The sequence below is a fragment of the Aotus nancymaae genome, unplaced genomic scaffold (genome assembly GCF_030222135.1).
Source record: "Aotus nancymaae isolate 86718 unplaced genomic scaffold, 86718_ANA_hifiasm-v0.15.2.pri h1tg000051l, whole genome shotgun sequence".
In the NCBI taxonomy this organism is placed as follows: Eukaryota; Metazoa; Chordata; class Mammalia; order Primates; family Aotidae; genus Aotus; species Aotus nancymaae.
Window position 1 is genome coordinate 7,991,676 of NW_026988465.1, and position 27,598 is coordinate 8,019,273.

Consider the following 27,598-nt stretch of genomic DNA (forward strand, 5'->3'; position numbering starts at 1 on the left):
GTTCCTCTTTGTATGTCTGGTAGAATTCGGCTGTGAACCCATCTGGACCTGGGCTTTTTTTGGGTGGTAGGCTCTTAATTGCTGCCTCAACTTCAGACCTTGTTATTGGTCTATTCAGGGTTTTGACTTCTTCCTGGTTTAGGCTTGGGAGGAGGCAACTGTCCAGGAATTTATCCATTTCTTCCAGGTTTTCTAGTTTATGTGCATAGAGTTGTTCGTAATAATCTCTGATGATGGTTTGAATTTCTCTGGCATCTGTGATGATATCCCCTTTATCATTTTTTACTGCATCTATTTGGTTATTCTCTCTTTTCTTTTTTATTAGTCTGGCTAGTGGTCTGTCTATTTTGTTGATCTTTTCAAAAAACCAGCTCCTGGATTTATTGATTTTTTGAAGGGTTTTTCGTGTCTCTATCTCCTTCAATTCTGCTTTGATCTTAATTATTTCTTGTCTTCTGCTAGGTTTTGAGTTTTTTTGATCTTGCTCCTCTAGCTCTTTCAATTTTGACGATAGAGTGTCAATTTTAGATCTCTCCTTTCTTCTCATGTGGGCACTTATTGCTATATATTTTCCTCTAGAGACTGCTTTAAATGTGTCCCAGAGATTCTGGTATGTGGTGTCTTTGTTCTCGTTGGTTTCGAAGAACATCTTTATTTCTGCCTTCATTTCAGTGTTTATCCAGTCAACATTCAGGAGAAAGTTGTTCAATTTCCATGAGGCTGTGCGGTTCTGGATTGGCTTCTGAATTCTGAGTTCTAACTTGATTGCACTGTGGTCTGAGAGACTGTTTGTTATGGTTTCCGTTCTTTTGCATTTGCTGAGGAGTGATTTACTTCCAATTATGTGGTCAATTTTAGAGAAGGTGTGATGTGGTGCTGAGAAGAATGTATATTCTGTGGATTTGGGGTAGAGAGTTCTGCAAATGTCTATTAGGTTTGCTTGGTCCAGGTCTGAGTTCAAGTCCTGGATATCCTTGTTAATTTTCTGTCTCGTTGATCTGTCTAATATTGACAATGGGGTGTTGAAGTCTCCCACTATTATTGTGTGGGAGTCTAGGTCTCTTTGTAAGTCTTTAAGAACTTGCCTTATGTATCTAGGTGCTCCTGTATTAGGTGCATATATATTTAGGATCGTTAGCTCTTCTTGTTGCATTGATCCTTTTACCATTATGTAATGTCCTTCTTTGTCTCTTTTGATCTTTGTTGCTTTAAGGTCTATTTTATCAGAGATGAGAATTGCAACTCCTGCTTTTTTTTGTTCTCCATTTGCTTGGTAAATCTTCCTCCATCCCTTTATTTTGAGCCTTTGTGTATCCTTGCTTGTGAGGTGGGTTTCCTGGATACAGCACACTGATGGGTTTTGGCTTTTTATCCAATTTGCCAATCTGTGTCTTTTGATTGGGGCATTTAGTCCATTTACATTTAGGGTTAATATTGTTATGTGTGAATTTGATCCTGTCATTTTGATGCTAGCTGGCTGTTTTTCCCATTGGTTGATGCAGATTCTTCATTGTGTTGATGCTCTTTACCATTTCGTGCATTTTTGGAGTGGCTGGTACTGGTTGTTTTTTTCTATCTGTAGTGCCTCTTTCAGGAGCTCTTGTAAAGCTGGTCTGGTGGTGATGAAATCTCTGAGTGCTTGCTTTTTCTCAAAGGATTTTATTTTTCCTTCACTTATGAAGCTTAGTTTGGCTGGATATGAAATTCTGGGTTGAAAGTTCTTTTCTTTAAGGATGTTGAATATCGGCCCCCATTCCCTTCTGGCCTGTGGGGTTTCTGCTGAGAGATCTGCTGTAAGTCTGATGGGCTTCCCTTTGTGGGTAACCCGACCTTTCTCTCTGGCTGCCCTTAGTATTTTCTCCTTCATTTCAACCCTGGTGAATCTGATGATTATGTGCCTTGGGGTTGCTCTTCTAGAGGAATATCTTTGTGGTGTTCTCTGTATTTCCTGGACTTGAATATTGGCCTGCCTTGCTAGGTTGGGGAAGTTTTCCTGGATAATATCCTGAAGAGTATTTTCCAGCTTGGATGCATTCTCTTCGTCACATTCAGGTACACCTATCAAACGTAGATTAGGTCTTTTCACATAGTCCCATATTTCTTGTTGACTCTGTTCATTCCTTTTTACCCTGTTTTCTCTAATCTTGCCTTCTCGTTTTATTTCATTGAGTTGATCTTCGACCTCTGATATCCTTTCTTCTGCTTGGTCAATTCGGCTGTTGAAACTTGTGCATGCTTCGCAAAGTTCTCGTGTTGTGTTTTTCAGCTCCATCAATTCGCTCATATTCCTTTCTAAGTTGTCCATTCTCGTTAACATTTCGTCAAGTCTTTTTTCAAGGTTCTTAGTTTCTTTGCATTGGGTTAGAACATGTTCTTTTAGCTCACGGAAGTTTCTTATTATCCACTTTCTGAAAGCTGATTCTGTCATTTCATCACGCTCATTCTCCATCCAGTCTTGTTCCCTTGCTGGTGAGGAGTTGTGCTCCCTTGTAGGAGGAGAGGTGTTCTGGTTTTGGGTGTTTTCATCCTTTTTGCGCTGGTTTCTTCCCATCTTTGTGGATTTATCCACCTATCGACTTTGTAGTTGCTGTCTTTCTGATTTTGGTAATTTTAAGTCTGTAGTAGCTGAACTCATAAACCCCCTTTTCTTCCCCCTAGGTGGTCTGTCCCAGGGAATTAGGGCGTTATGATTTTCCGCTGTTGCAATGGTTTTCCCTGCCCACAAGGTGGCAGCCTAGTCACACTCAGCCTGCAGAGGCTTCGTCGAGCTGCTGTGGGCAAATTGTCCTGGGAACTGCAGGGTGTTTCCCGGTGGGTGACGCCCCTCCTCCACAGAGCTGGACCGTCCCGTGTTCAGCCGTGTTTCCGGAGGCGTCCTCTTTGCCCAGGAAACTCTTGGGTTGAGTCCCTGCCTCAGCTCCCCTTGCTGGCCCAGAGGGGATCCGGTCTCGCTCACTCTGCACAAGGGGCCGCTGCTCCCTGCCTCGGGTGCAGGCAGAGCAGCCACGCCAGTCCAACCAGCGGCGCTGGCAACCCGTGGAGCTTCGCCACCTGTGAATCTCCTGGTCTGTGGGCAGTAAAAATCCGCTGCCCTGTGAGCCGCTGCATCAGCCAAAGCAGCGGCTCTGAGATTCGTGGCGGGCCCTTGCCGGGGAGTGTCCTGGCTTGAATCCCTGCTTCAGCTCCCCTTGCTGGCTCAGAGGTGGTTCAGTCTCTCTCGCTCTGTACGTGGATCCGCCGCCCCCCACCTCAGGGCGTAGGCCGAGCGGCGCGCCGCTCCGCTCAAACCAGCGGCGCTGGTGACCCGTGCGGCTCCTCCTCCTGTTAATCCCCTGGTCTGTGGTCAGTAAAAATCTGTCTGGAAATGCGGCGTCCACTCACCCTCTGCGCCTTCTTTCGGAGCTGCGATCCCGACTTCCTCCTAATCGGCCATCTTGAAAACCTCCTCTTTTCATATGAATTTAGACTAAGTTGATCAAGTTACTTAAGTACACTGGAATTTTGATAGAAATTACATTAAATATATAAGTTAATTTGAAGAGAAGTGACACCTTTAAAATACTAAACCATCCCACACAAGAGTATAAAATGTCTCTCCATTGATCTGTGTCACTGTCTGTGTCCTTTATCAACTTTTAAAGTTTTCTCTATGAAGGGCTTGTGTAGTTTTTGGGTAATTCCTAGATATTTATGATTTTGTTACTATTATTTTAAAATTTGTTATTGTTAAAGCAGAGCGATACTGTTGATTTTTATAAAATAACCTTGTATCTGGCAACCTTGCCGAACTCTTATTAGGTCAAATAATTTTTTATAAAATAACCTTGTATCTGGCAACCTTGCTGAACTCTTATTAGGTCAAATAATTTATCTGTTGGTTCTCTTGGGGTTGTTCTAAGTAGATGATTCTCTTATCTGAAAAAAAAAAAAAGATAGATTCTTTCTCCCCTTCTGATACTTACATCTCTTATTTTTCGTCTTTCATAGCATTGGCCAATATCTTTAGTATGTCTTAAGCATAGCAGTGAAAATCGGCATCTTGTCTTTTTCCTAATCTTACAGCAAATACATCTAAAGTTTCTCTGTTAAGTAAAATGTTTGTGGTAGATTTTTGGTAGAGAATTTCTACCAGATTAAAGACGTACCTTTCTACTCATAATTTGCTCTGAGTTTAAAAAAAAATCATAAATAAGTATTGAACTTTATGAAACCCATTTTTCTGCATCAACTGAGATAATGAAATAGATTTTCTCCTTTGGTTTATTTTTTTCCCTTCAGCTTTATTGAGGCATAATTGGCAAATAAAAATTGTATATATTTAAGGTATGTAATGTGATATTTTGTTATGCATATGCATTGTGAAATGATTACCATAACCAAGCTAATTTGCATATCACCTCACAGAGTTATCTTTTGAGTGTGCATATGCATATGTGTCTGTTAATAATAAAGGTCTACTCTCTTATCCAGTTTCAATTACATATACATTATTATTAGCTATAGTCATCATTCTGTATCTCAGGTCTCTAGAACTTACTCATTTAATAACTGAAAGTTTATGCCCTTTGACCAACATCTCCCCATTTTCCCAAGCTCTTGATTTCTGGTAACCACCCTTCTATGTTAAGTGAAAGAAGTCAAACACAGAAAGACCAGTGCTGCATAGTTTTACTTATATGTCGGATTTTTAAAAGTACAATTCATAGAAACAGAATAGAAGGATAAGGTGGTTCTTTTGCTTATTAATATGACAAATTACATCGGTAGGTATTATGTTATTCCGCCATACTTTTGTTCCTGATATAAACCTCATTTGATTGTGATATGTTTTTTTAAAAAAATACATTGTTGGACTTATTTAGTGAATACCTTATTAATGAGCTTTACATCTACATTCACGAGTGGAACAAACCTGGACTTTTCTGCTACTGCGATTATCTGGCATTGGAATCAGTGTCACACTAGCCTGTGGATGGAGGCTGGGCAGCTCTCTTTCTGGAAAAGTTTATATGCAATAAAAAGTAATCATTTTTTAAAAGTTTGAAAATTACCTGGGAATCTGGGAGATGGGAAAATGTTATTTCAGTTTCTTTAATAGCTACTGATATACTCAAACTCTCTATTTCTTCTTGGGTCAGTTTTGGAATTATGTATTTTTCTAGGAAATGTCCCTGTTAGCGTTGATATTTTTTAGTGTGCTTCTTAATGTTTAGTTTAATTTTAATCATTGTAGCTGTTTCCTTTTTATTGTGTACTTGCTCATTTGTATCTTTTACTCTTGATAAGTTTCACTAGAGGTCCTCCTAACTCATCTTTAAAAGAATCAGTCTTTTGGTTTGTTACTCTTCTCCGTTTTTATTTCTATTATTTTCTCTTCTGTTGTTATCTGCTCTTTTTTATTTTTAATTTTTAAATCTCTTTGGGCTTATTCTGATGCTCTTTTTCCAGCGTTTGAGTTAAATATTTGTTTTTGACCTTTTTGTTTTCTTGATAAATGCATTTTTCCTACATGCTTTGGCTAGATCACATTTTGATATGTGCTTTTGTTGCCATCAATGCTTAGTAGTTCCTGCTTTTTATGTGCTTTTTAAAAACCCAGTTATTTAGTAAAATTTAATATAGTTTCCAAGCATATGGGATACTTTCATGACTTACTGCTAACTTTTTGCAACATGACCAGAGAAACAGTCTGTACAATATTGTTCCTTTTGAATTTACTGGGGTTTACATGAAGGCCTAATTGGACTTGCCTTATGGCTGAAAACTGTATCCAAATTTCATGAGTGTTCTGTATGTACTTATCTATTTCCCTTTGTTCTATTTTATATGTTTTGAGTCAGTGGTACTAGATGCATCAGGAAGTGACTCTTCATCTCTAGTAATTCTTTTAACTTAGTTTATGTCAATAAAGTAACACTAGTTTTCTTTTGGTTAATACTTACCTGATACATTTTTTTCCCCATTGTTTAACTTTCAATCTTTTTTTTTTTCAATCTTTGTGAATTGCTGGCTATCACATAAAGAGCTTATACCTGGATTTTAAAAAATCTCATCTGACAATTTCTTTTAATAGGAGCGATTAATCCATTGTGCTTCCATTGATGTATTTGGATTGAATTTTCTTGTCTTGGTCCCAGTCTCATCCTTTTTATTCTTTCTGCTCTTGCCTTCATTTAGATTTATAATTTTTAATCATTTCCCTCTTTTTCCTAGTTTGAAAGTTATATATATTTCTCTATATTGTTATTATATATATTCCTATTTCTAAAATTAACCCTAGAAGTTTTAACACATACACTTTTAAAAGTTTCTTCAAGTTAATTTTTTCACCATATCCCAAACAGCAGAAGGACCTTTGAACACTAACTTCAATCACCACATTTCTGAACATTTAGTTTCCAAACATATGGGTTACTTAAAGCTGTCCTTTCATTACCTTTTGCTAACTTTCTGCAACATGGTCAGAGAAACAAAGTCTGTACAATCTTGTTTGTTTAGAGTTTATTGGGGCTTATATTACGGCCCAACTGGACTTGCCTTATGACTGAACACTGTATCCAAATTCATGACTGTTCTGTGCCATACTTGTTCTTCTGACCATTTAGCTGCTTCTCTAGTTTTTTTTTTTTAATTCATAAAATTTTTTTTGTTGGTCTTACTTTACTCAGTGTTTTATTAGACTTACACCCAGATTTAATCATTTTGCTCACAATTCCTTTTTGCGTCTTTCCTCCTGTATCACTGTCCCTTTGTTCTTTTTACCTGAATTACTTTAAAAAATATTTTTAGCGTTTTCATTAGAGGATTTATGTTTCTTTTGAAAAATACTGTCTAAGGTCCAATTGGTCTTGTCTTTTTGTAGTGTGATCAGCAAGAGCCCTTCCCTTAACTAGAGCCTCTTTTCCAGCGCTCCAACAGAAACCAGGAGAGAAGAGACTTGTGTTAGAGGGACCCTCAAATAGAGACAGAGACTCAGGCAGCTGGTGCGGGGAAGTGGTCTTGTCAAGAGACTGCTGCCTTGAGACATCAGTGAAGGAGGGCTCAGGCTTGTGAGAGGCCAGTAAACCAAGAAGAGAGCAATTGCCCGATAGCCTCCTTCTGTCTTGGCAGGGCCGAGAGTTATCTCTCAGCCTCCATGCCCAGAGTGCTTGCTGGGGGCTGCATCAGTTTAGGGGTACAGTATTTTGAAGTTTTGTTTTGAGATGGAGTTTCACTCCTGTTGTCCAGCCTGGAGTGCAATGGCATGATCTTGGCTCACCGCAACCTCCACCTCCCCAATTCAAGAGATTCTCCTGCCTCAGCCTCCCAAGTAGCTGGGATTACAGGCAGGCGCCACCACGCCCAACTAATTTTGTATTTTTAGTAGAGACGGGGTTTCTCCATGTTGGTCAGGCTGGTCTCAAACTCCTGACCTCAGGTGATCTGCCCACCTCAGCCTCCCAAAGTGCTGGGATTACAGGTGTAAACCATTGCACCTGGCCTGAAGTTTTAATATTACAAATTCCGCCAATGTCCTTAAAGCGTCCTGTTACCTTCTCTGGCTTCCATGGGGCCCTTGATGTGAGGCTGATCTCAAGACCAAGCAAGACAGGAGCCTATGCTGGCTGGAGAAGAGCAGGTATTAGCCAGCCAGCTGTGCTCAGCATTTTGTAGGGTTCCTCTGACGCGACCTACATCAGTTGGTGGAAGGGAGCTTCACTGAACTGTGATGATTTGGTGAGAATCTGATGTGAGGCTGCATGTGACGACACTTATTCCTCATTTGCTGCTGATGCTGCTACTGTAATGAACATCAGCATTTCTTAGAAGAGCTATCTTCTAAAAAAAAAAAAAAAAAAAAAACTAGAACCCCCTACTACTTAAAGGCTCACACTTCTTTTTATAGTGTGTAGGGTATAGGATTTAGCTAAGAAAAGTGACTAAAATCATGAAATCTTTGAAAAAATACTACTACTGTCTATCTTCCTCTCTATTTTTTGGATGACTAAAATACGTATAATAGAACGCTATTTTTTTTTCATGTCATTGCATCAGGTACTGGAGTTTTCGGCCACATGGGACAGCTATACTTTCCCCTAAAAGAGATACCCAGATTATTTCCTTTAGAGAGAGCAGTGGCCTTTAAAACATCTCAGGTGTCCTACTGATTCCTAAAGCAGCCTTCACCAAATGTCAGTTTGTATTTTTAAAAATTATTATTATTTCTGTCTACCCCTGAGAGTTGTATCAGCTTGTGTTTTAGTGTTTACCCTGGAGCTTTTGATGTGTTATGCTCCCACAGCTGTAAGCAAGAAAGATGGTGTGTTGGTGGTGGTGGTGTTGTTGAGACCAGGGTCTTACTCTGTCACTCAGGCTGGAGTGCAGTGACGCGATCTCGGCTCACTGCAACCTCTGCCTCCAGGGTTTAAGCAATTCTCCTGCCTCAGCCTCTCGAGTAACCAGGATTACAGGTGCCTACCACCATTCCCGACTAATTTTTTTTTGTTTTTTTGTATTTTTAGTAGGGATGGTGTTCCACCGTGTTGGCCAGGCTGGTCTCAAACTCCTGACCTCAAGTGATCCGCCCGCCTTGGCCTCCCAAAGTGCTGGAATTACAGGCATGAACCACTGCACCTGGGAGTTACCCATTTTTAATTGTATTAATCTATACAAAAGATATTTAGTAGCCCCCATCAGACTGAGCAATTCAACAGTAAAGATAGTCTTTAAATTGTCATGCTCTCAGCACTTAACAAATGTCGGTAGAGTAAACAAAGTACCTGCATTGGGAAAGTGCTGTGAAAACCACGCGGAGGATCTCCCAGTAGATTCTGTTCTTGCTCGGTGTAGACTGTTGGCCTTTATCACTGTTTACCACAGGGTGTCACTTCAGAGCAAGGTTTCGAAAAATGCCTTAACTTAGGGGAACTTGGCTGTTCACTATAGGATTGGTTCTGGTCTGACATTAAACAATGTTTTTACCAGAAGTTTTGTAAGTTGAAAAATATAACAGAGATGCCAAACACACGTTCACTGATACTGGTGCCCAGTCAGCCACCCAAGATAAGTTCAGAAGCTCCTCAGATTGTACAAGTCTTCACTTTTCGTGGAAATGAGGAAAGCCGGGTTCTTGGGAGAGCAAGAGCACACCCCCTCTACAGCCACCAACATACACACACAGATTTCACGTTCTTTTAAGATGACTTGACTATGTTTGTGTTTATTTCTGAGGTGTTTTGTGTATGTAGTTTTAACTCTTAATGAGAACGTTGAAACGTGCTAGTGAAAAGTGGCATTTGGTTACCATGGAAACAAAACTGAGCCCAGACCATCACTTAGGACCTGCAGCCTCTCCTGACAAAGCGTGGGTTCCTTTGCAGGAGCCTGTGCTCTCTGGGGAGCCATGCCTTTGGTACAGGTTGAGAACTTCACCAGCACCGCTACTACAATGGTGGTTTCTAAAAGTCGAGCGATTTTCATGTCCCTGAAGTCCTCCATCTGGATGATCCCTTGTTAGTAGGTTCACAAATTCTGCATAATTCGTTCAAGGGCTGACCAGGTTATTTACACGATGCTCCTGGATTTCTGTCTTCGGTGGATGTAACTAGTGTCTGTGCTGACAGATGCCTTGCTTCACCCCAGGTACGCATGAGGGTGGAACATTGAAATTCAAGGCCATGCTTTGGGCTGTTGCTACAAATTTTCCACCAAGAAAAAGAAAGTTCCAGAAGGGGCAGAATAGACAGTAAGGAAAAGAAACACTGTGATTGTTGATCACTGCCTAATTGAGGCTAGGTGGAATTTTATTTTATTTTTTTAAGATTGAGTCTTGCTTTGTCACCAGGCTAGAGTGCGGTGGCATGATCTTGGCTCACTGCAGCCTCCACCTCCTAAGTTCAAGCAATTCTTCTGCCTTAACCTCCCGAGAGCTGGGACTACAGGTGCATGCCACCATGCCCAGCTAATTTTGTGTATTTTTAGTAGAGTTGGGGTTTCAGCATATTGGCCAAGGATAGTCAATCTCCTGACTTTGTGATCCGCCTGCCTCAGCCTCCCAAAGCACTGGGATTACAAGCATGAGCCACCACACCTGGCCTAGGTGGAATCCTTTTTAAGTGGTTTCTTTTAGCCCTGACTGGGGTGTAGATACTATGGAAGATGCAAACATGAGTATTGTTTGCCTTGAGGCTGAAAGAAAAAGATAGAGTTGTAATTGGGCTTTTTTTGTTATTATTTTTAAAAATCTTTGCCCTTGAAATAATGGGATCCCCCCAGAAAATATCCATCCAAACCTTCTAAACAAATGGACACACCTAAGTGCAATGGGAAGAAAAGAGATACTAGCCCCTATAAGGTGCCTCTCACAAATAAGAGCATTTCTTAATGCATTTCTTTTCTTTTTTATTACAGAGACACTAGATATTGGCTGCTTCTTTTTGTTATATGTAAATTTTCAGTGCTGTAAAAGAAGTAGCACTTGAATATAAATTTCCTCAGCAAGGCAATTTACTTCTATAGAAGGGTGTGGCTCACAGATGTAACAATAGTGAGCGCACACCTGGACAAGGGATGGGAAGGAGTTCTTATTCCTGATGGAGGTAGCCCCTACTGCTGTGACGTTCCCCTATTGGCTAGGGTTAGACTGCACAGTCTAGTCTAATTCCGATTGGCTATTTTAAAGGCAGCAGGGGTAAGAGCCAGAGTGGCGGGGTGGGTAGTTTGGAGGGAAGGACAGTTACAGGACAGGTCAGAGCAGGTAGCCAGGGGCGACTAGGTCAAAGCAGGTGACTGGAGCAGGGGATGGGGGAATAGATGTGAACTACGATTGGAACTGGTGGAAAAGGTTGTTTACTGAAACTACAAGGAAGTTAAACTTTAAAATGGAGGACAAAGAACTGAACATATTGACATACTGATTCTTTGAAGAGAAACTTGGAGTTCACTATGTCTAACATTTTCTAAGTTCTGCAGAGTGAGAATGTGAGCTCTAATGAATTTTTCAGTTTATGAAAATACTATTAGAGAATACAAATTAGGGTGTTCCCATGAGGTCTGTCTGTAATAGTTGTTACTAGTTACTATTATTACTAGTTTAGTCCTTTCTGCTCTGGGATTATCCCTTTTCTCTCTCAATTGGTATTTCTTACCGCTCTCATTTATCATTTTCTTTTTTTCCCCCAAATTTGTATATTTATAGCTTCCTCCAAAAGATAGTTTTATTGGATCTTAAAATGCTAAATGTATTAATTTCTGTTTGTCTGTTTACATAGTGGATATTTGGGTCTCTAAAGCTTGTGATATTTCTCTACCCTCACCACTGGGAGAATTAGAATAAGAATTGAAATAAATTCTTACCTATTTTATTAAGATCCCCATTGGGCATATCGGTGTTTTATCTGTAGGAGCTTGGGTATTCTGCATATTCATCTGTTCATTTATTGAACAAATGTTTATTGTCTACTATGTGCCAGACACTTCTGTAGGTATCAAGGATATGGTAGTGAAGAAAACAAAATGCCTGCCCTCATTGGACTTTACCCTCTAGTGTGGCAGACAGACGATCGACAAGTAAAACATGTATATTGTATGTGATAAAGGCTGAGAAGAAAATTAAGCTGGGAAGTGAGGGAGGCTGCACTGAAATTTAAGGTTGGATGGATGGAGAAATCCTTGGTGCAGATCTATGGGGGAAGTGCTCTGGTCAGAAGGAGTCTCAGGTGCAAAGGCCTTGAGGTGAGAATGTGCCTGGGATGGTCAAGGAACTACAAGGAGACCAGGATAGCAGGAGCAGAGTGGAGGAAGGGTCGCTTGCCCCTTTACCTCTCACTGTCTGCCAGCCGCGTCGCCCTGTCTCTTGCACATGGTAACATCCACATATTCGTGGAATGAATTAGTGAAATTGGATTCCAGAGCTTTCAGAGAGAAAAATCAACAGCAACTAGATAGGCATGTGACAAAACAGGAGGGGTCAGATGATGTCATAACTAAGGGTATGGTGGCGGGGACAGGGTGGTTTAGGAGGGGAGGGGTAGAAGGAGTGGGGTTTGAAATGGAGATGTCACATAGTTGGAGATGCAAGTTAGCTCTTGAGAGAGCACAGGCAAGAGAGATTTGGCGGGGACAACTGAATGTGAAGGATTTAGGATTTCCTCCAGGGAGATGGCGTTGGGCAGGAACTCACAGAGAGGGAGGGATTCGTTCCATAGGCAGAACGTTGAGGATGAAGAAGCGGGCAGCAAAGAAAAGCAGGAGTTGAGCATAAAGCCAGGGCTCTGTGGCCCGTGGTGGTGCGTTGATAAGATTGGGAGGGCCCAGATGAGGATCAGACATGTCTGCGGTAAAAGCGAACATCAGAATAGAAAATATGTAGTGTTATGCTGAACTGAAATGGGGGTCTGTGTTGGGGGCTCTCAAAGTCGCTTGAGCTGTGAGGAGGCAAGATGGCCTCATTTGTGACGTAGCCTTCGGTGTAGTGCCGATGTGCCAGTGTTACCAGCAGATGGCACGCTCTGGGGTGTGAGCTGAAGCTCTTCCAAAGGCCCATCTGCCTGGAAACCTTGATGTCTTGCTGTTTAGCTCAGAGCCCTGTGAACGTTGTTTTCATGTCTACCATTACTGCTTCACTTAGGAACGCTTTGCTTAGTGAGTGGTCTGTGCTAAGCAGGTGTTCCTAAACATAACTGAGCTCATCAAAGGGATGCCCGTTCCCATGTTCAGTATCAGTAGATATTGTGGTTTGATAACTTGGGCTGTGCCTAGTCAATGCACCAAATGATAACTCATTAGCCACAGGCAGGGGACAAGCTTCAGTTGCTACTCGTCAAGGTTAGATATTAACTGCCACAAAATGAACAAGATAATTTTGGGTCAAAAGGAAATGTGCTCTCTTTGCCTTTAGACATACTAGAAGGTAGTTTTGCTAAGTCAAAACAATCAAGATTGGAAGAAGCGGTTGCTCCAGGATCCTCTTTCTCAATAACAGAAGGAAGAATGTTGGCAGGTAACGTCATGCACCCAGCCTGTGGTTCAAGTAGGAGTGGGAGAAATGGGTCAGCACAGGATGTACCAACATGAATTACAAGGGAGGTATAGTTTTAAGATCCAAGTAGCTGCAAAATCCTACAACCAAGCTTTGAGAGACAAGTAAATTGTTGCAGAAATTATAGATAAAAGCAAGTGCCATTACCCCCGGCATTTTTATTTCTTCCTCTTAACTCTTCCTTCTGGCAATTTCAGGGCCCAAGGGAAGTGAGGGAGGCTGCACTGAAATTTAAGGTTAGATGGATGGAGAAATTCTTGGTGCAGATCTAAAGTTATAGGTCTCTGATAGAGTTGATGGTTATTAACCAAATTTTTGTGTTAGAAATACATAATCTATGCCAATTAAGAATGATCTGGAATGTCTGCATGTTTGAGGCTGGACTTCTGGACAAATGGCACCACGCATTTTGAAACAGAGGGCTCTAACACAACAGCTTAGAAAGCAGTGATTCCAGGGCCGGGCACGGTGGCTCACGCCTGTAATCCCAGCACTTTGGGAGGCCGAGGTGGGCGGATCACCTGAGGTCAGGAGTTCGAAGCCAGGCTGACCAACATGGAGAAACCACATCTCTACTAAAAGTACAAAATTAGCTGAGCGTGGTGGCGCATGCCTGTAATTCCAGCTACTCAGGAGGCTGAGGCAGTAGAATCGCTTGAACCTGGGAGGAGAGGTTGCGGTGAGCCAAGATTGCGCCATTGCACTCCAGCCTGGGCAACAAGAGCGAAACTCTGTCTCAAAACAAAACAAAGCATTGATTCCAGACAGCCTGGGTTTGAATCCTGGAGCTGCTGGTCGAACTTGCACAACTTAAGCATGCTCTGTTAAACGGGAATCCTGATGGTACCTACTGCACACAATTTTTGTGAGAATTAAAAGAATTGATGCATGCAAATCCCTCAGGACGGCATCAGATCCCTTGCAAGCCCTCTGAAGACTAGAACCCAGAAGTGGTTACACCAGGGTGCCCCAGAGAAATACCCTAGCCATATGTCCTCCTTAGAACCTCTTACTAACACCTTGGCCTGCTTCTTAGACAAAATGTCAGTTACCCTGATTTAAAGCGCAGGGAAGGTTTTGATGAAATGAGCACTTGCCAGAGAGTGGGATCATTGCTGGGCAGTCAATGGGGCTTCCACGGTTCGTGTCTGTGCTTCCAACTAACTCATCCTCTGGGCAACTGATGAATTGAGCACTTTGTTAGTTTTATTCAGTGTTTTATTTTTGTTTTCCAGAAGGCATTTCTACTTCATCCCTAGAAGTTGTGCCAGAGAACTTGAATGGTTCTGCCATTCTCTCAACCTTGGAAGACTTCACTAGAGATCTGAAAAGAAAATCCGAGGTAATCGTCCACGAAACTTAAAACACGAGGTTGTTATACAACCTGGAGGTTTGGAGGACATTATGCTAAGTGAAATAAGCCAGGCAATACCACATGGTCTTACTTATATGTGAAATCTAAAAAAAGGTGAACTCAGAAATGGAGTAGAAGGGTGATTACCAGGGGTCAGGAGTAGGGGAAACGGGAGATGATGAACAGAGCATACAGACTTTCAGTTACAAGTTAGTAAGTCCTGAAGACCTAACATACAGCATGGTGACTACAGTTAGTAATAATGTACTGTGTACTTGATATTTGCTAAGAGAGTGTACCTTAAGTCCTACCACTACCCCCCAGAAGGTAATTATGTGAGGTAAATGAATATGTTAATTTGCTTGATTGTGGTAATCATTAAAAAAAAGGTTTCTGGCTGGTCGCAGTGGCTCACACCTGTAATCCCAGCATTTGGGAGGCCAAGGTGGGCAGATCCAAAGGTTGCGAGTTCGAGACCAGCCTGGCCAATATGATGAAACCCCATCTCTACTAATAATACAAAAATTAGCCAGGCATGGTGGCATGTGCCTATAGTCCCAGCTACTTGGGAGGCTGAGGCAGAAGAATTGATTGAACCCAGGAGGTGGCAGAGGTTATAGTGAGCTGAGATCGTGCCATTGCACTCCAGTCTGGCAACAGAGCAAGACTTGGTCTCAAAAAAAAAAAAAAAAAAAATTTTTTTTTTTAAGTAGAGACAAGATCTCACTATGTTACCTAGGCTGGTCTCAAACATCTGGGCTCAAGTGAGCCACCTGCCTTGGCATCCCTAAGTGCTGAGATTACAGGTGTGAGCCACCAAGCTTGGCCTGTGGTAATCATTTGACAATGTATCCGTATATTGATCATGTGTATACCTTAAATACATAACACATTTGTTTTTAGCTTTTTAGAAACAGAATCTTGTTCTGTTGCCAAAGCTGGAGTGCAGCAGTGCAGTCATAGTTCACTCTAACCGTGAACTCCTGGGCTCAAGTGATCCTCCCACCTAAGCCTCCCGGGTAGCTGGGACTATGGGTGCATGCCACCAAACCTGGCGAATTTTTAAATTTTTTTTTAGAGATGAGGTCTTGCTATGTTGCCCAGGATGGTCTTACACTTCTGACCTAAGGTGATCCTCCTGCTTCAGCCTCCCAAACAGCTGAGATTACAGGTGTGAGCCACCGACCTGGCCTGATTTTTATTTGTAAATTGTACATCCACAAAGCTAAAAAAGAAGAAAGAAAAGCTAGCTCATTACGAATTGAAAGTAACAAGTTCGTATTATTTATCAATGCTGTTGTTAGCCTTCATATGTGACGGTGCTCCTGAGCGTTTGGGGATGGGGGGATTTGTCTTAGCTGTGGTCGCTGATTTCAGTGTCTTTGTGAATTGTGGTTTGTATTTATAAGACAGCTATTTCATGTCTGTTTGCCTCACTGGGGCCAAGTGGACCTATGTATACATCATACTGATAGTTTGGTTTCATTGGCAGCGTTTTCAGATAACTGAACTACCAGAAAGCAATGATTTGATCACAGTAATAGGCAAGGAGAAGGGGAAGGAGGGAACCGAGGGGACTAGAGAGGAGTCTTAGACTGGGCACAGTGACTCGTGCCTGTAGATCTCAGCAATTTGGGAGGTTAAGGCAGGAGAATCGCTTGAGGCCAGGAGTTCAAGATCAGCCTGTGCAACATAGGAAGACCCTGTCTCTACATTAAATGTTTTTAAAAATCAGCCAGGCATGGTGACGTACACCTATAGTCCCAGCTACTCAGGAGAATCCCTTGAGTCCAGCAGTTCAAGGTTACAGTGAGCTATGATCATGCCACTGTGCTCCAGCCTGGGCAACAGAGCAAGAACCTGTGTTTTTTTTTTTTTTTAAGGAGAGGAATCTGAGACAAATGTGGAGGTGGACTGTGGGTTGGTGGTCAGCTGAGTGGTGGCAGAACTTTGAGACACTTTACATACAGCCCATCCCAAAATCTCATCTACAGGATAAATATTGGAACCATTTCAGCCTTCTCCTTTTTTGTCCCATTATTTATAAATCCCAAATGACTTATTTGAGAAAATAAGTACATTTGAGAAAAGTATGTTACTCTAACCAACATTCATTTAACTAACTTAGATCTCCAGAGTCTTATTTACTGTGATACCAGTGTAAGCCAATTTGTAATAGAAATTTATTCATAGTATTCATTATATGTACTGGTAATATATTAGGCCATTTTTGAATTGCTATAAAAAAATCCCTGAGACTGGATAATTTATGAAAAAAAAAAAAGGTTTGGCTGGGCAAGGCAGTGGTTCATGCCTGTAATCCCAGCACTTTGGGAGGCTGCGGCAGGTGGATCACAAGGCCAGGAGTTCAAAACCAATCTGGCCAATATGGTGAAACCCCGTCTCTACTAAAAATACAAAAATGAGCTGGGTCTGGTGGAATGCGCCTGTAGTCCCATCTACTCAGGAGGCTGAGGCCATTGCTTGAACCCGGAAGGCAGAGGTTGCAGTGAGCTGAGATTGCGCCACTGTACTCCAGCCTGGGCGACAGAGAAAGACTCTCCAAAAAAAAAAAAAAAAGAAAAAGAAAACTGGTTTAATTAGCTCAAGGTTCTGCAGGCTGTACAGGAAGCATGGCACTGGCATCCACTTGGCTTCCAGGGATGCCTCAGGGAGCTTTTACTCATGGTGGAAGGCCAAGAGGGAGCAGGAGTGTCACATAGGGAGAGGAGGAGCGAGGGGCGGGAGGTACCACACATTTTCAAAGAACCCAGGTGTCATGACTCGCTATTGTGAGGACGGCACCAAGCCATGAGGAATCTGCCCCTATGACCCGGACCCCTCCCACCAGGCCTCACATCCAACATCAGGATTACGTTTCAACTTGAGATTTGGGTGGGGACAAATAGGCAAACTATATCAGGTAGCATGAGTGTAAACTTTTCTATTTTAGCTTGTTCTGTGTTGGTACTGAACCTGGCGTAATACCTGAAAGGTGTGTAGGATGATGCCAGATCACGCTTGTTTAGCACTCACGTTTGCTATTTTTGTAACCAAGTGAGTGCGAAACCACCACTGAGACAAACACTAGGCCAAATTGCAGGGTCTTTATTGCAGGCGGCCACTGAGGACTCACGTCTCTCTAACCCTTGGCCCTGAAAGGAAGGTGTCAAGACCGTTTATGCCCGTAAACCACCTCCTGGGTGGGGGTGAGGGCGAGGGGCTTCGGATATTCCTAGGGCCCAGGGGACTTTGGACATTCTGATGGTTACTTAAGTGGTTCACAGAAGTCAAGATAAGCGTTAGTTTACACATTGTCTGGGTAGGGTGGAAATTATAGACCTTAGTTACTTATTACAAGTTGCAGGGGCCAAGACGGCTTGGGTTTGGACTGCTTGCCTGTCACGTCAGTGTTACAGAGAGCAGTTTCAACGGAAAGCCGAGGTATGGTCGAGGTATGCAGTTTATGGGGCAATTACCATGTCACACTATGAATATTATTACGACCAGCAGCATCTTTTTAACACAAAGCATACAGTCGACTTATGTAATTATATTTAACCCAAATGTGATCATTTCGTTATTGTTGTTATGGTCTAGCTTAGGTGCAGAAAGAGTCCACTTAATTCAGAAAATGCAAAGAAAGCGCTGGATTGCCTAATAAAACTTTTAAACCAGATACAACTGAAGAGGTAAGTCTTACATTTCAAAACAAGGCCATGGAAGTATGATGACTCACCAGCAATGTTTATCTCATGATCACTGTGCTGAGGCCCTGAGGAGTTGGGGCCTGAGCAGCTGTGAGGATTGATGCATCATTTAACCCTGCTGCGTTTCTGGTTCTTCATTCATATGATAAGGGTTTGAACTGGATGGTCCTTCTTAAGCCTCCTCATGGTCTACCGTGATGCTAATACTGTTCTTAAAAATTGTATTATCTGGCCGGGCGCGGTGGCTCACGCCTGTAATCCCAGCACTTTGGGAGGCCGAGGCGGGTGGATCACGAGGTCAAGAGATCGAGAACCCCGTCTCTACTAAAAATACAAAAAATTAGCTGGGCATGGTGGCGCGTGCCTGTAATCCCAGCTACTCAGGAGGCTGAGGCAGGAGAATTGCTTGAACCCAGGAGGCGGAGGTTGCGGTGAGCCGAGATTGCGCCATTGCACTCGAGCCTGGATAACAAGAGCGAAACTCCGTCTCAAAATAAAATAAAATAAAATAAAATTGTATTATCCAATTATGAAGACAAGGCAAGCATGAATATATATGTTTAAAATGCTGGCTAAATGAAATATGCTATATCCATACAATGGTCTGTTATTCAGCCTTAAAAAAGAATTAAATTCTGACACATGCTGTACCATGGATGAACCTTGAGATCATTATGCTAAAGGAAAGAAGCCAGATAATAAGGGACAAATATTATATGACTCCAGTTATGTGAGGTGTACCTAGAATAGTCAAATTCATAGAAGCAGAGAGTGTAACAGAGGTTGCCAAAGGTTGGGGAAATGTGGAGCTTTTTTGTGTTTTTTTTTTTGTTTTGAGATGGAGTTTTGCTCTTGTTGCCCAGGCTGGAATGCAATGGCGCGATCTTGCCTCACCACAACCTCCACCTCCCAGGTTCAAGCAATTCCTCTGCCTCAGCTTCCCTAGTAGCTGGGATTACAGGCATGCACCACCATCCCTGGCTAATTTTGTATTTTTAGTAGAGACAGGGTTTCTCCATGTTGGTCAGGCTGCTCTCAAACTCCCAATCTCAGGTGATCCACCCACCTCGGCCTCCCAAAGTGCTGGGATTACAGGCGTGAGCCACACGCCCGGTCGGAGTTGTTTAATGGGTACAGAGTTTCTGTTTGGGATGATGGAAGAGTTCTGGAAATGGATAGTGATGATGGTTGCAAAACATTGTAGATATACTTAATGCCATTGAATTTTATACTTAAAAATGGTTCAAAGGGTAAATTCTGTGTGATGTGTATTTTACCACAGTAAGAAAACACCATACACACATTTGCATATGCACACACACACACACACACACACACACGCACCCTTATGACCATGTAACAAGAAATACAAAGGTACCAGGATTTCAGAGGGATGAGGAAGGGAGTGGAGGGATTGGTTTCTTTAGTGATTCGAATTAATTCAGAGTGATTACCATGGAAGCACTTCCTGAGTGAGGGTTTAGAAACAAATATTTGAATGGCACAGGGAAGGTAAGAGTAGACGTCCCTTGGGGAGAGAATGGCCTGCAAATGAAGGAAGGGAAGGAAAGAATGGTGAGTTGATTTGCTTAACTGAGACAGAAAGTTTCTGAGGATGGAATACATTATTTGAATAGAAATGTTTACTATTTTTCAAAGTCTGGTATGCATGCGATGTCCTTTGAATGTCCAGGCAAGCCCATGAAGGACTTTGGATTTGTGGAATTCCCATGATCTTTCAGGGGCACACACTTATCTGTGTATTCATTCAGCAAATGCACACTGAGTAACATCAGATACCAGGCCCTGTGCTTGGTTTGAGAGTGAGGTGAGGACGAGTTTTAGGTGCTCTTCATGAAACATTTGACCTAATAGAGAGGTCAAATGACACATGCTGTACCATGGATGAAGAAGGATGAATAAATAGCATTTGACCTAACTCGAATCATTACAGAAACCCATCCCTACACTCCCCTTCCTCATCCCTCCGAGATCCTGGCACTTTTGTATTTCTTGTTACATGGTCATAAGGGTGTGCGTGTGTGTGCACGTACAAATGTGTGTATGGTGTTTTCTTATTGTGGTAAAATACACAAAACATGCAATTTACCCTTTTAACTGTTTTTAAGTATGAAATTCAATGGCATTTTAGTAGCAACAATAGAGAAGAAAAACTATAAGCAAGCAAATAAGAAAATTAACAAATAAGCAAATATGACCAGTAGACAAAGAAGAGCAACTCTTAGAAATTTTAAAGCTAAAATGTAGATGTAGGAGAAGAGTGTATTAACCCATACCTGACCACAAGCTTTCAGGGCCAGCTTAATGCAAGAGAAAGGGGAGCAAGTGGAAGGTAGGAAAAGATGGGGAGCCTCAGTCTCATCTTCCCTGGAGTCATCTGTCCTATTGCTCTCTACTAAAAAAAAAAACAGCTTCCTTCATGCTGCTGTTGCAAGATGACCTGAGGCCAGTCGCAGTGGCTCACGCCTCTAATCCCAGCACTTTGGGAGGCCTAGGAGGCAGGCGGGATCACCTGAGGTCAAGAGTTAGAGACCAGCTGGCCAACATGGTGAAACCCTGTCTCTACTAAAAATACAAAAAAATTAGCTGGGTGTGGTGGCATGCACCTGTAGTCCCAGCTACTCTGGAGGCTGAGGCAGGAGAATCATTTGAACCTAGGAGGTGGAGGTTGCAATGAGCTGAGACAGCACCATTGCACTCCAGCCTGGGCAACAAGAATGAAACTCCATCTCAAAAAGAAAAATAAAAAAGAAGAAGAAGAAGAAGACACCTGATAGTTGTTTGCATAGTGAGGTTTCCAGGTTGGGGATGAGCAGCCAGGGTCGGGGGAGGGAAGAGAAGGGAGACACCACATGTTCTCATGACAAGAAATGTCTGGAGAAGAATCTGAAGTATGCTTGTAATCAGATGACTTATTAAGAATGTCTGCTGTCACATCCAAGCCGTCCCAATGATGTTTACTGCTTTTATGTTTATTAGACTCAATAAACTAGAGCGCTTTCAAAATTTGGTTCTTCAAGAGTTGAGCAGTCTTAAGAAGGATATTCAGGCCTTGGAACACCTTGAGGAGGAGGTTCTGGTGAGTTTTTTTTGTTTGGACCGTGTTCTGACTTTGGACCTTTCCAGGGAAAAATGACGCTAACTTAAACAAAACTTCTGTTCAATCTTAGGAATTCTGGGAGAAACAGTCTGCTGATCTGAAAGCTTTCTGTGATCTGCAAATGCTGAGGTACTTTGAAAGGTGTTCTTTTTAGAAGAATCTTGGTTGAAGTATAAAGTAGTGTTTTAGCTAGAGAACAGGCAGTTGGTGACGGTAGAACACGCATAACTAGCGGAATAACTGCATCGTTCAAACGAGCCTCTTCTGTAGCACCTCCCTGAGGATAGAGTGCAGCTAATGGTATCAGACAAGAAGCGTAAATCTTGAAAAGCCTAATAGGGTCATCCAAATTTCTGTTTTTTAAAAATCCTGATTGTTTTATTTTTATTTTCTACTTTTTGAGACTGAGTCTTGTTCTATTGCCCAGGCTGGAGTGCATTGGTGCGATCTTAGCTCACTGGAAACTCCGCCTCCCGGGTTCAAGTGATTCTCCTGCCTCAGCCTCCTGAATAGCTGGGATTACAGGCACACATCACCACACCTGGCTAATTTTTGAATTTTTAGTAGAAACGGGGTTTCACCAAGTTGGCCAGGCTGGTCTTGAACTCCTACCTTGTGATCCGCCAACCTCGGCCTCCCAAAATGCTGGGATTACAGGCAAGAGCCACTGTGCCCTGCCAATTGTTTTATTTTTAAGCAGTATTTTTAAAACTTAAAGTGATTAGATTTTGAGAAAAATGTTTAGGTTTCTAAGTAAACAGTTGATTTTCAGTTATATACCAAATTGTGCTTTTGATAGACTATATTCTATTTATTTTACTTAGTATATATCTAATACAAATATGAGTATATGTATATATAATATGTATATATATAATACAAATATGTATTATATATGTGTGTTAGTATATATCTAATACAAATATGAGTATATGTATATATAATATGTATATATCTAATACAAATATGTATTATATATGTGTATTAGTATATATCTAATACAAATATGAGTATATGTATATATATGTATATATCTAATACAAATATGTATTATATATGTGTATTAGTATATATCTAATACAAATATGAGTAAAATGTATTTTACTCATTTACACATTTTTTAAAACAACAAATGGGTTGATCCTGCTACAGCTCCCTGCACTGTAATTCATCAATGCATCCTCTGGGGCTGCTCTTTCTATCCATTTGGGATATCGTCCAATCTTCTGGAGTCCGAAGAAGGGGAGAGTAGAGTGTGGACTCTGCTCTGCCCTGCAGGAAAATTCTAGTGTTCTCATCTCACTCGAATAATCAAAAGAAGTCCCCATATAAATTTATAGTAGTTAAAGCTTTATCTTTCAATTGAGAATCAGCTCCTTTTACAGAAATTTAAGTCACATGCTTTTGGGAAGGCTATTCTTCTGGTCATGTGTATATTTCAAAGCAAAAAAAAAAAAAAATCTTTTCAAATTGGAGTTAACCATGCCTTTTACTCCAGTTAATACAGCTAATGATGATGACTGTATGGACCATTCCCACAATCCCTCACACACCGTCTCCCTCCACGTTGCATTATGTATAGTTAAAGCGATGGCACCTTTTAAACTGTCTTCACTTAATACCCATGATTGGTTGTGAGTGGTTCTCCAAGTTCTTGGAATCAGGACCTCTTTGCATGTTTAACATTTATTGAGTGTTCCCAAAGAGCTTTTGCTTATGTGGGTTCTATCTGTGAATATTTTTCATATTAAAAATTGAGACCGATTTTTAAAAATGTATTTATTTTAAAATAACAAACCTTTTCATGTTGATATAAATAACACATTTTTATGAAAAATTACTAGACTTGTCACAGCAAAAAGCCTGGGGGGAGAATAGCATTATTTCATGTTTTTGCAAATCTCTTTAATGTCTGGCTTAATAGAAGCTGGCTGGATTCTCTTACCTGGTTCTGAGTTGAATCTCTTGTGAGCCATGTAGACTTTGAGATATTCCACTGTACATTTCTGAGGGAGTAAGACTTTAAAAAGCAAATAATGTCTTAATGTTTTTATCATTATTACCAAAATAATTTTGACTTCACAGGACCTTTGGTTTCTTAGGGATTCCCCAGACACACTTTGAGAACAGCTGATAAAAAGCCACACTGTGTGAAGCACTAGAGATGATTATATCTCCTAGTCTTCTGAAACCTGGGGGATTCATTTATTTTGACTAAAACCCCCAATTTTAGGCAACTGTCTCTTCAAACACTGTAAAATATTAGTTACTATTTGCATTCATCTCCCTTTGATAACAGGCCCCTGTGTGAATTTAGAATCCCTTAAAGAACATCCATCTCCTAAATATACCTGCCTCGGGGTTTTGTATTTGTTCTTTTCTCTTCCAAACACCTACAAAAACTTCCCTCTTGCTTGCCAATGAGGGATGATGGTGATTCTCTTAGCTCACACTGAGTGCTTATGGGTGCCTGGCCCTGGGCCGAGTGCTTGATGTGCAAGGGCCTTGCAAGAGGTTGGTAAGCCTCAATCAAGGTCAAACAGGTATCCCTCATCTGTTCTTACATTTTCATGTCAGTGATGGCCTATGTGTTTTGCTGCTGAAATGAAAAGAAAATCCCTCCGTCTGGATTATTTCAAGCCCCTAGCTTAGAACTACAAGGAGTTATGGATTCAGTGCTTTGACGGTGCCCATGAAATACCTCTGCATATGTTGTGGGCCAGTGGTACTGACAGAATGCATAAAATAGAATCAAGTGAACATGTTAATCTCTTATGTTAATATCCTGGGTTGTTGCTGTCTATAATATGATGTAATATATTGTCTGTGAAATAACTCTGCTATGTGAGTTATAATGGTCTGTGGTATAATGGTCTGTGAAATAACTCTGATATGTGGATGTATGTATGTTCTTGTTTTTAAATTGTCTAATGTGAGTATAATAAGAGATGGACCAATTTCTTCCAGGCTCAATCCAACTAAGCCTTCATAAGGAAAGTCGAAGCCTGGTTTTATGATTGCATCTCTCAGGTAGGTGCAAAGATTTGCATTGTTCAGTGGATGTGAATTGGGGTCAGGGCGGGGGCCAAGCTCTAAAAGATAACGCTTTGTTCATATGACATCTCTACAGTGGAGCTTCTCCTTTATAGCAATTTCTCCCGTCTTAGAAATTATCCTTTTGGGTCTGGGTTATTCCTTCAGTAAGAGTTTATGGCTGAATGCTTACCCTGCATCAGTCACTATGATGGACATAGAGATACAGGGTGAGTATTCCTCATTCAAAATGCATTAGACCAGAAGTGTTTCAGATTTCAGATGTTTTGGATTTTGGAATATTTGCATATTTGGAATATGCACTGGTTGAGCATCCCTAGTCCAAAAATCTGAAATTCACAATGCTCCAGTGAACATTTCTTTTGAGTGTCCCATTGATATTTTAAAAATTTCAGATTTTGGAGCATTTTGGATATCAGATTTTTAGATTAGGTTTGTTCAACCTGTCCAATGGTTAACACACAAACTTGTTTAATGGAAGTGACCCCATTAAAAGATATATTTTTTGAAGGGAAATAGAAAAATGGCAAATAAAATAATGACAAGTAAATAAGTGCTTTGAGGGATATTAACAAGGTGAGAGCAGTGATATGAAGTGTCAACTTAAGACAGGTTGCTCATCAAAGGTCTCTGAGGAAATGACGTTTAACACGAGGTTTCAGAATAAGAAGAAACTAGACTTGTGGTTTAAAGCAACAGGGTCAGGTGGGGTCATCTTTGAGAAACAGTAAGGGGGGAGGTTATTTGAAGTGAAGCTGGGAGCATGGTAGACCCTCAATGAGGTAAGGCTTCATTGACCATGTTGAGGAGTTTGAATTTTATACTAAGAGTTAGAGTAAATATACAGGGTTTTTTGTGAAGGCATTGGTTACCCTAATCTAGCAATAGTATACAAGTATACAAAATAATGGGTGTACAAGTACACAAAATAATCTAGGAATAGATTAGGGTAATCTAACCTGATTTATATTTTAAGAAAATTATTCTAGCTGTTATGTTAAGAATTGATGGGAGGAATGAAGATTGGGAGAGGAGAGTTCAACCAGAAAGCTTTTTGGGTCCAAGATGGTGGTTTTAAGCAGGAAGATAGCAGTGGAGGTGGTGAGAAATAGAGAGATTTCAGATATATTTTGGAGCTACAGTTAATAAATTGCTGATAGCTGGAAGCAATAGTAAAGGAAAAAGAACGAAGTCAGTCTCCTAGGTTTCTGTCTTTTGCAATGAGATGGATGGTGTTTGTTGCCCATTAGAGAGATAAGGAAGCCTCAGAGTGGGAGGAATATGTGGGTCAAGCGGGAACTACAGTTTACTTAACATTTTAACTTTCAGATGTCTGTGCACATCCAAGTTTTGATGAGAACCTGGAGTAACTGGACAGTTTTCCAGGAAAATACAGTTTAATAAAATGGACTTCTAAATAGATGGGAAACCTTAGCAGAAAAATCTTCATAGAAGAGAGACAAAGTTGTCAAAGAAGTACCCTACAAACATGCATATGATCCAGATTACATCACAGAGGAATTCTACTAGCTTTTTAAAAGAAGGATAGTGTTAGTGCTGCTCAAACATTCTAGCACATAGAAGAATAAAAATTGCCTAATTTTTAAGTCAATCTTGCGTTACAATATCAAAATGCAACAAAAATTGCAAAGAGAGGTACAGAACAGTCTCACTTAAAATAATCACTCTAGGCCAGGCATGGTGCCTCATGCCTGTAGTCCTAGCTCTTTGGGAGACTGACGCAGGTGGATCACCTAAGGTCAAGAGTTCGAGACCAGCCTGGCCAACATGGTGAAACTTCATCTCTACTAAAAATAGAAAAATTAGCCAGGCATGGTGGTGGGCAGGCACCTGTTATCCAAGCTACTCAGGAGGCTGAGGCAGGAGAATTGTTCGAACCCAGAAGGCAGAGGTTGCAGTGAGCTGAGATCATGCCACTGCACTCCAGCCTGGGCAACAGAGCAGGACTCCATCTAAAAAATAATGATACTAATAATAACGATAATAACCATGCCAAAATTCTAAATAAAATGTTGGCAACCAGAATTTAGCAGGATATTAAAGCAATAGTATGTCATGACCAAGTGAGATTTAGTCCAGGAATGCAAAGACGGTTTGATATTAGGGAATCTAGTAATGTATTAATTACTAATAGATCTAGTGAGAAAAATCATTATGATTGTCTTTATTTCCAAAAGCATTTGAAAATTCTACATCTGTTTTTGAATTTGCATAAAACCTGACAAAATAGTAGTAACTAGTTACTCTGTAGTATGATAAATCTCAGTCCAAAAGCCAGTATTCTGCTTAATCATGAAATTCTAAATGTATTATCATAAAATCAGGACCAACGGATGGGAGACAGAATAACATAAAGATGTCAATTTTCCCTAAATTAGTAAAGGAATTAAATCCACCAGCAGGATTATTTTTTGAAACCTGACCAACCGAGTCTAATGTATAAGGACAAGGAGAGGGCAAAAAGTAGATAGAACATGATTGAAAAACAAATCAGAAAAAAAGTACTGGTACAAGTCCAAAGCGATTACAAGTGGGTTAATAATGAGTTTCAAATCTGAAATAAACAAAATGGAAAGCATGGAAATCATAGGAGGAGGAGTAAAACCAAACTTGGTTCTTTAGAAAGACTAGATGCAATAAACAAACTTCCACTTTAGACTGATCAAGAAAATAAAATGATAGAGAAGGCACAATCGAAAGTTGGAATGAAATGTAGAAATAAGCAATTCATAGAGGCCTTAAAAAACATAAGAATGTATTAGAAACAGCAATATGTCAATAAATTTGAAAACTTAGATGAAATGAACAGTTTCCTAGATGAATATGCATTACCGAAAGTTACTTAAGAATCATAATTAAATTGGTAGTATAAAAAGCCCATCCTTTGTTTATAAAAATACATCAGATCCTGACATTTTAATATAAGTTTTATCAAATTTATAAGGAATAAGTAATCCATATACAAATGATTCCAAGAAAGAGGAGAAAAAGGAAAGCTCCCCTGGTTATTTTAGGAAGCTTCTATTACCTTGATACCAAAACAGAACAAGGACAATCATAAGAAAATTATAGATTAGTCTCAAATGAGCATAAATACAAAAATGCTAAAAAATTTAACATACTCCACCAATGTTAGTTATGTGTGTGTGTGTGTGTGTGTGTGTGTGTGTGTTGAGAGGAGAAAAAAAGAAAAACCATTAGAAGTAGATGGATATCATAAATGCAAGGATGGTTTAACATTTAAGCATCTATTAATTTATTTTTACTTGATCCATAGAACAACCACACACTTATTCTAGTGAATTCAGAAAACACATTTG

General features: G+C 40.7%; 1 protein-coding gene across 1 annotated transcript in view; it reads left to right on the forward strand.

Annotated features, from left to right (window-relative positions):
• The window catches only part of SYCP2L (synaptonemal complex protein 2 like), a 159,546-nt gene that overhangs the window by 73,105 nt on the left and 58,843 nt on the right, over positions 1-27,598 (forward strand). Inside the window, exons 26-31 of the mRNA XM_021672656.2 lie at positions 12,878-12,979; positions 14,254-14,360; positions 17,973-18,064; positions 21,083-21,182; positions 21,274-21,332; positions 24,171-24,233. Coding sequence (XP_021528331.2) covers positions 12,878-12,979; positions 14,254-14,360; positions 17,973-18,064; positions 21,083-21,182; positions 21,274-21,332; positions 24,171-24,195 — 485 coding nt within the window. The 3' untranslated portion in view covers positions 24,196-24,233. The remainder of the gene's footprint in view (positions 1-12,877; positions 12,980-14,253; positions 14,361-17,972; positions 18,065-21,082; positions 21,183-21,273; positions 21,333-24,170; positions 24,234-27,598) is intronic.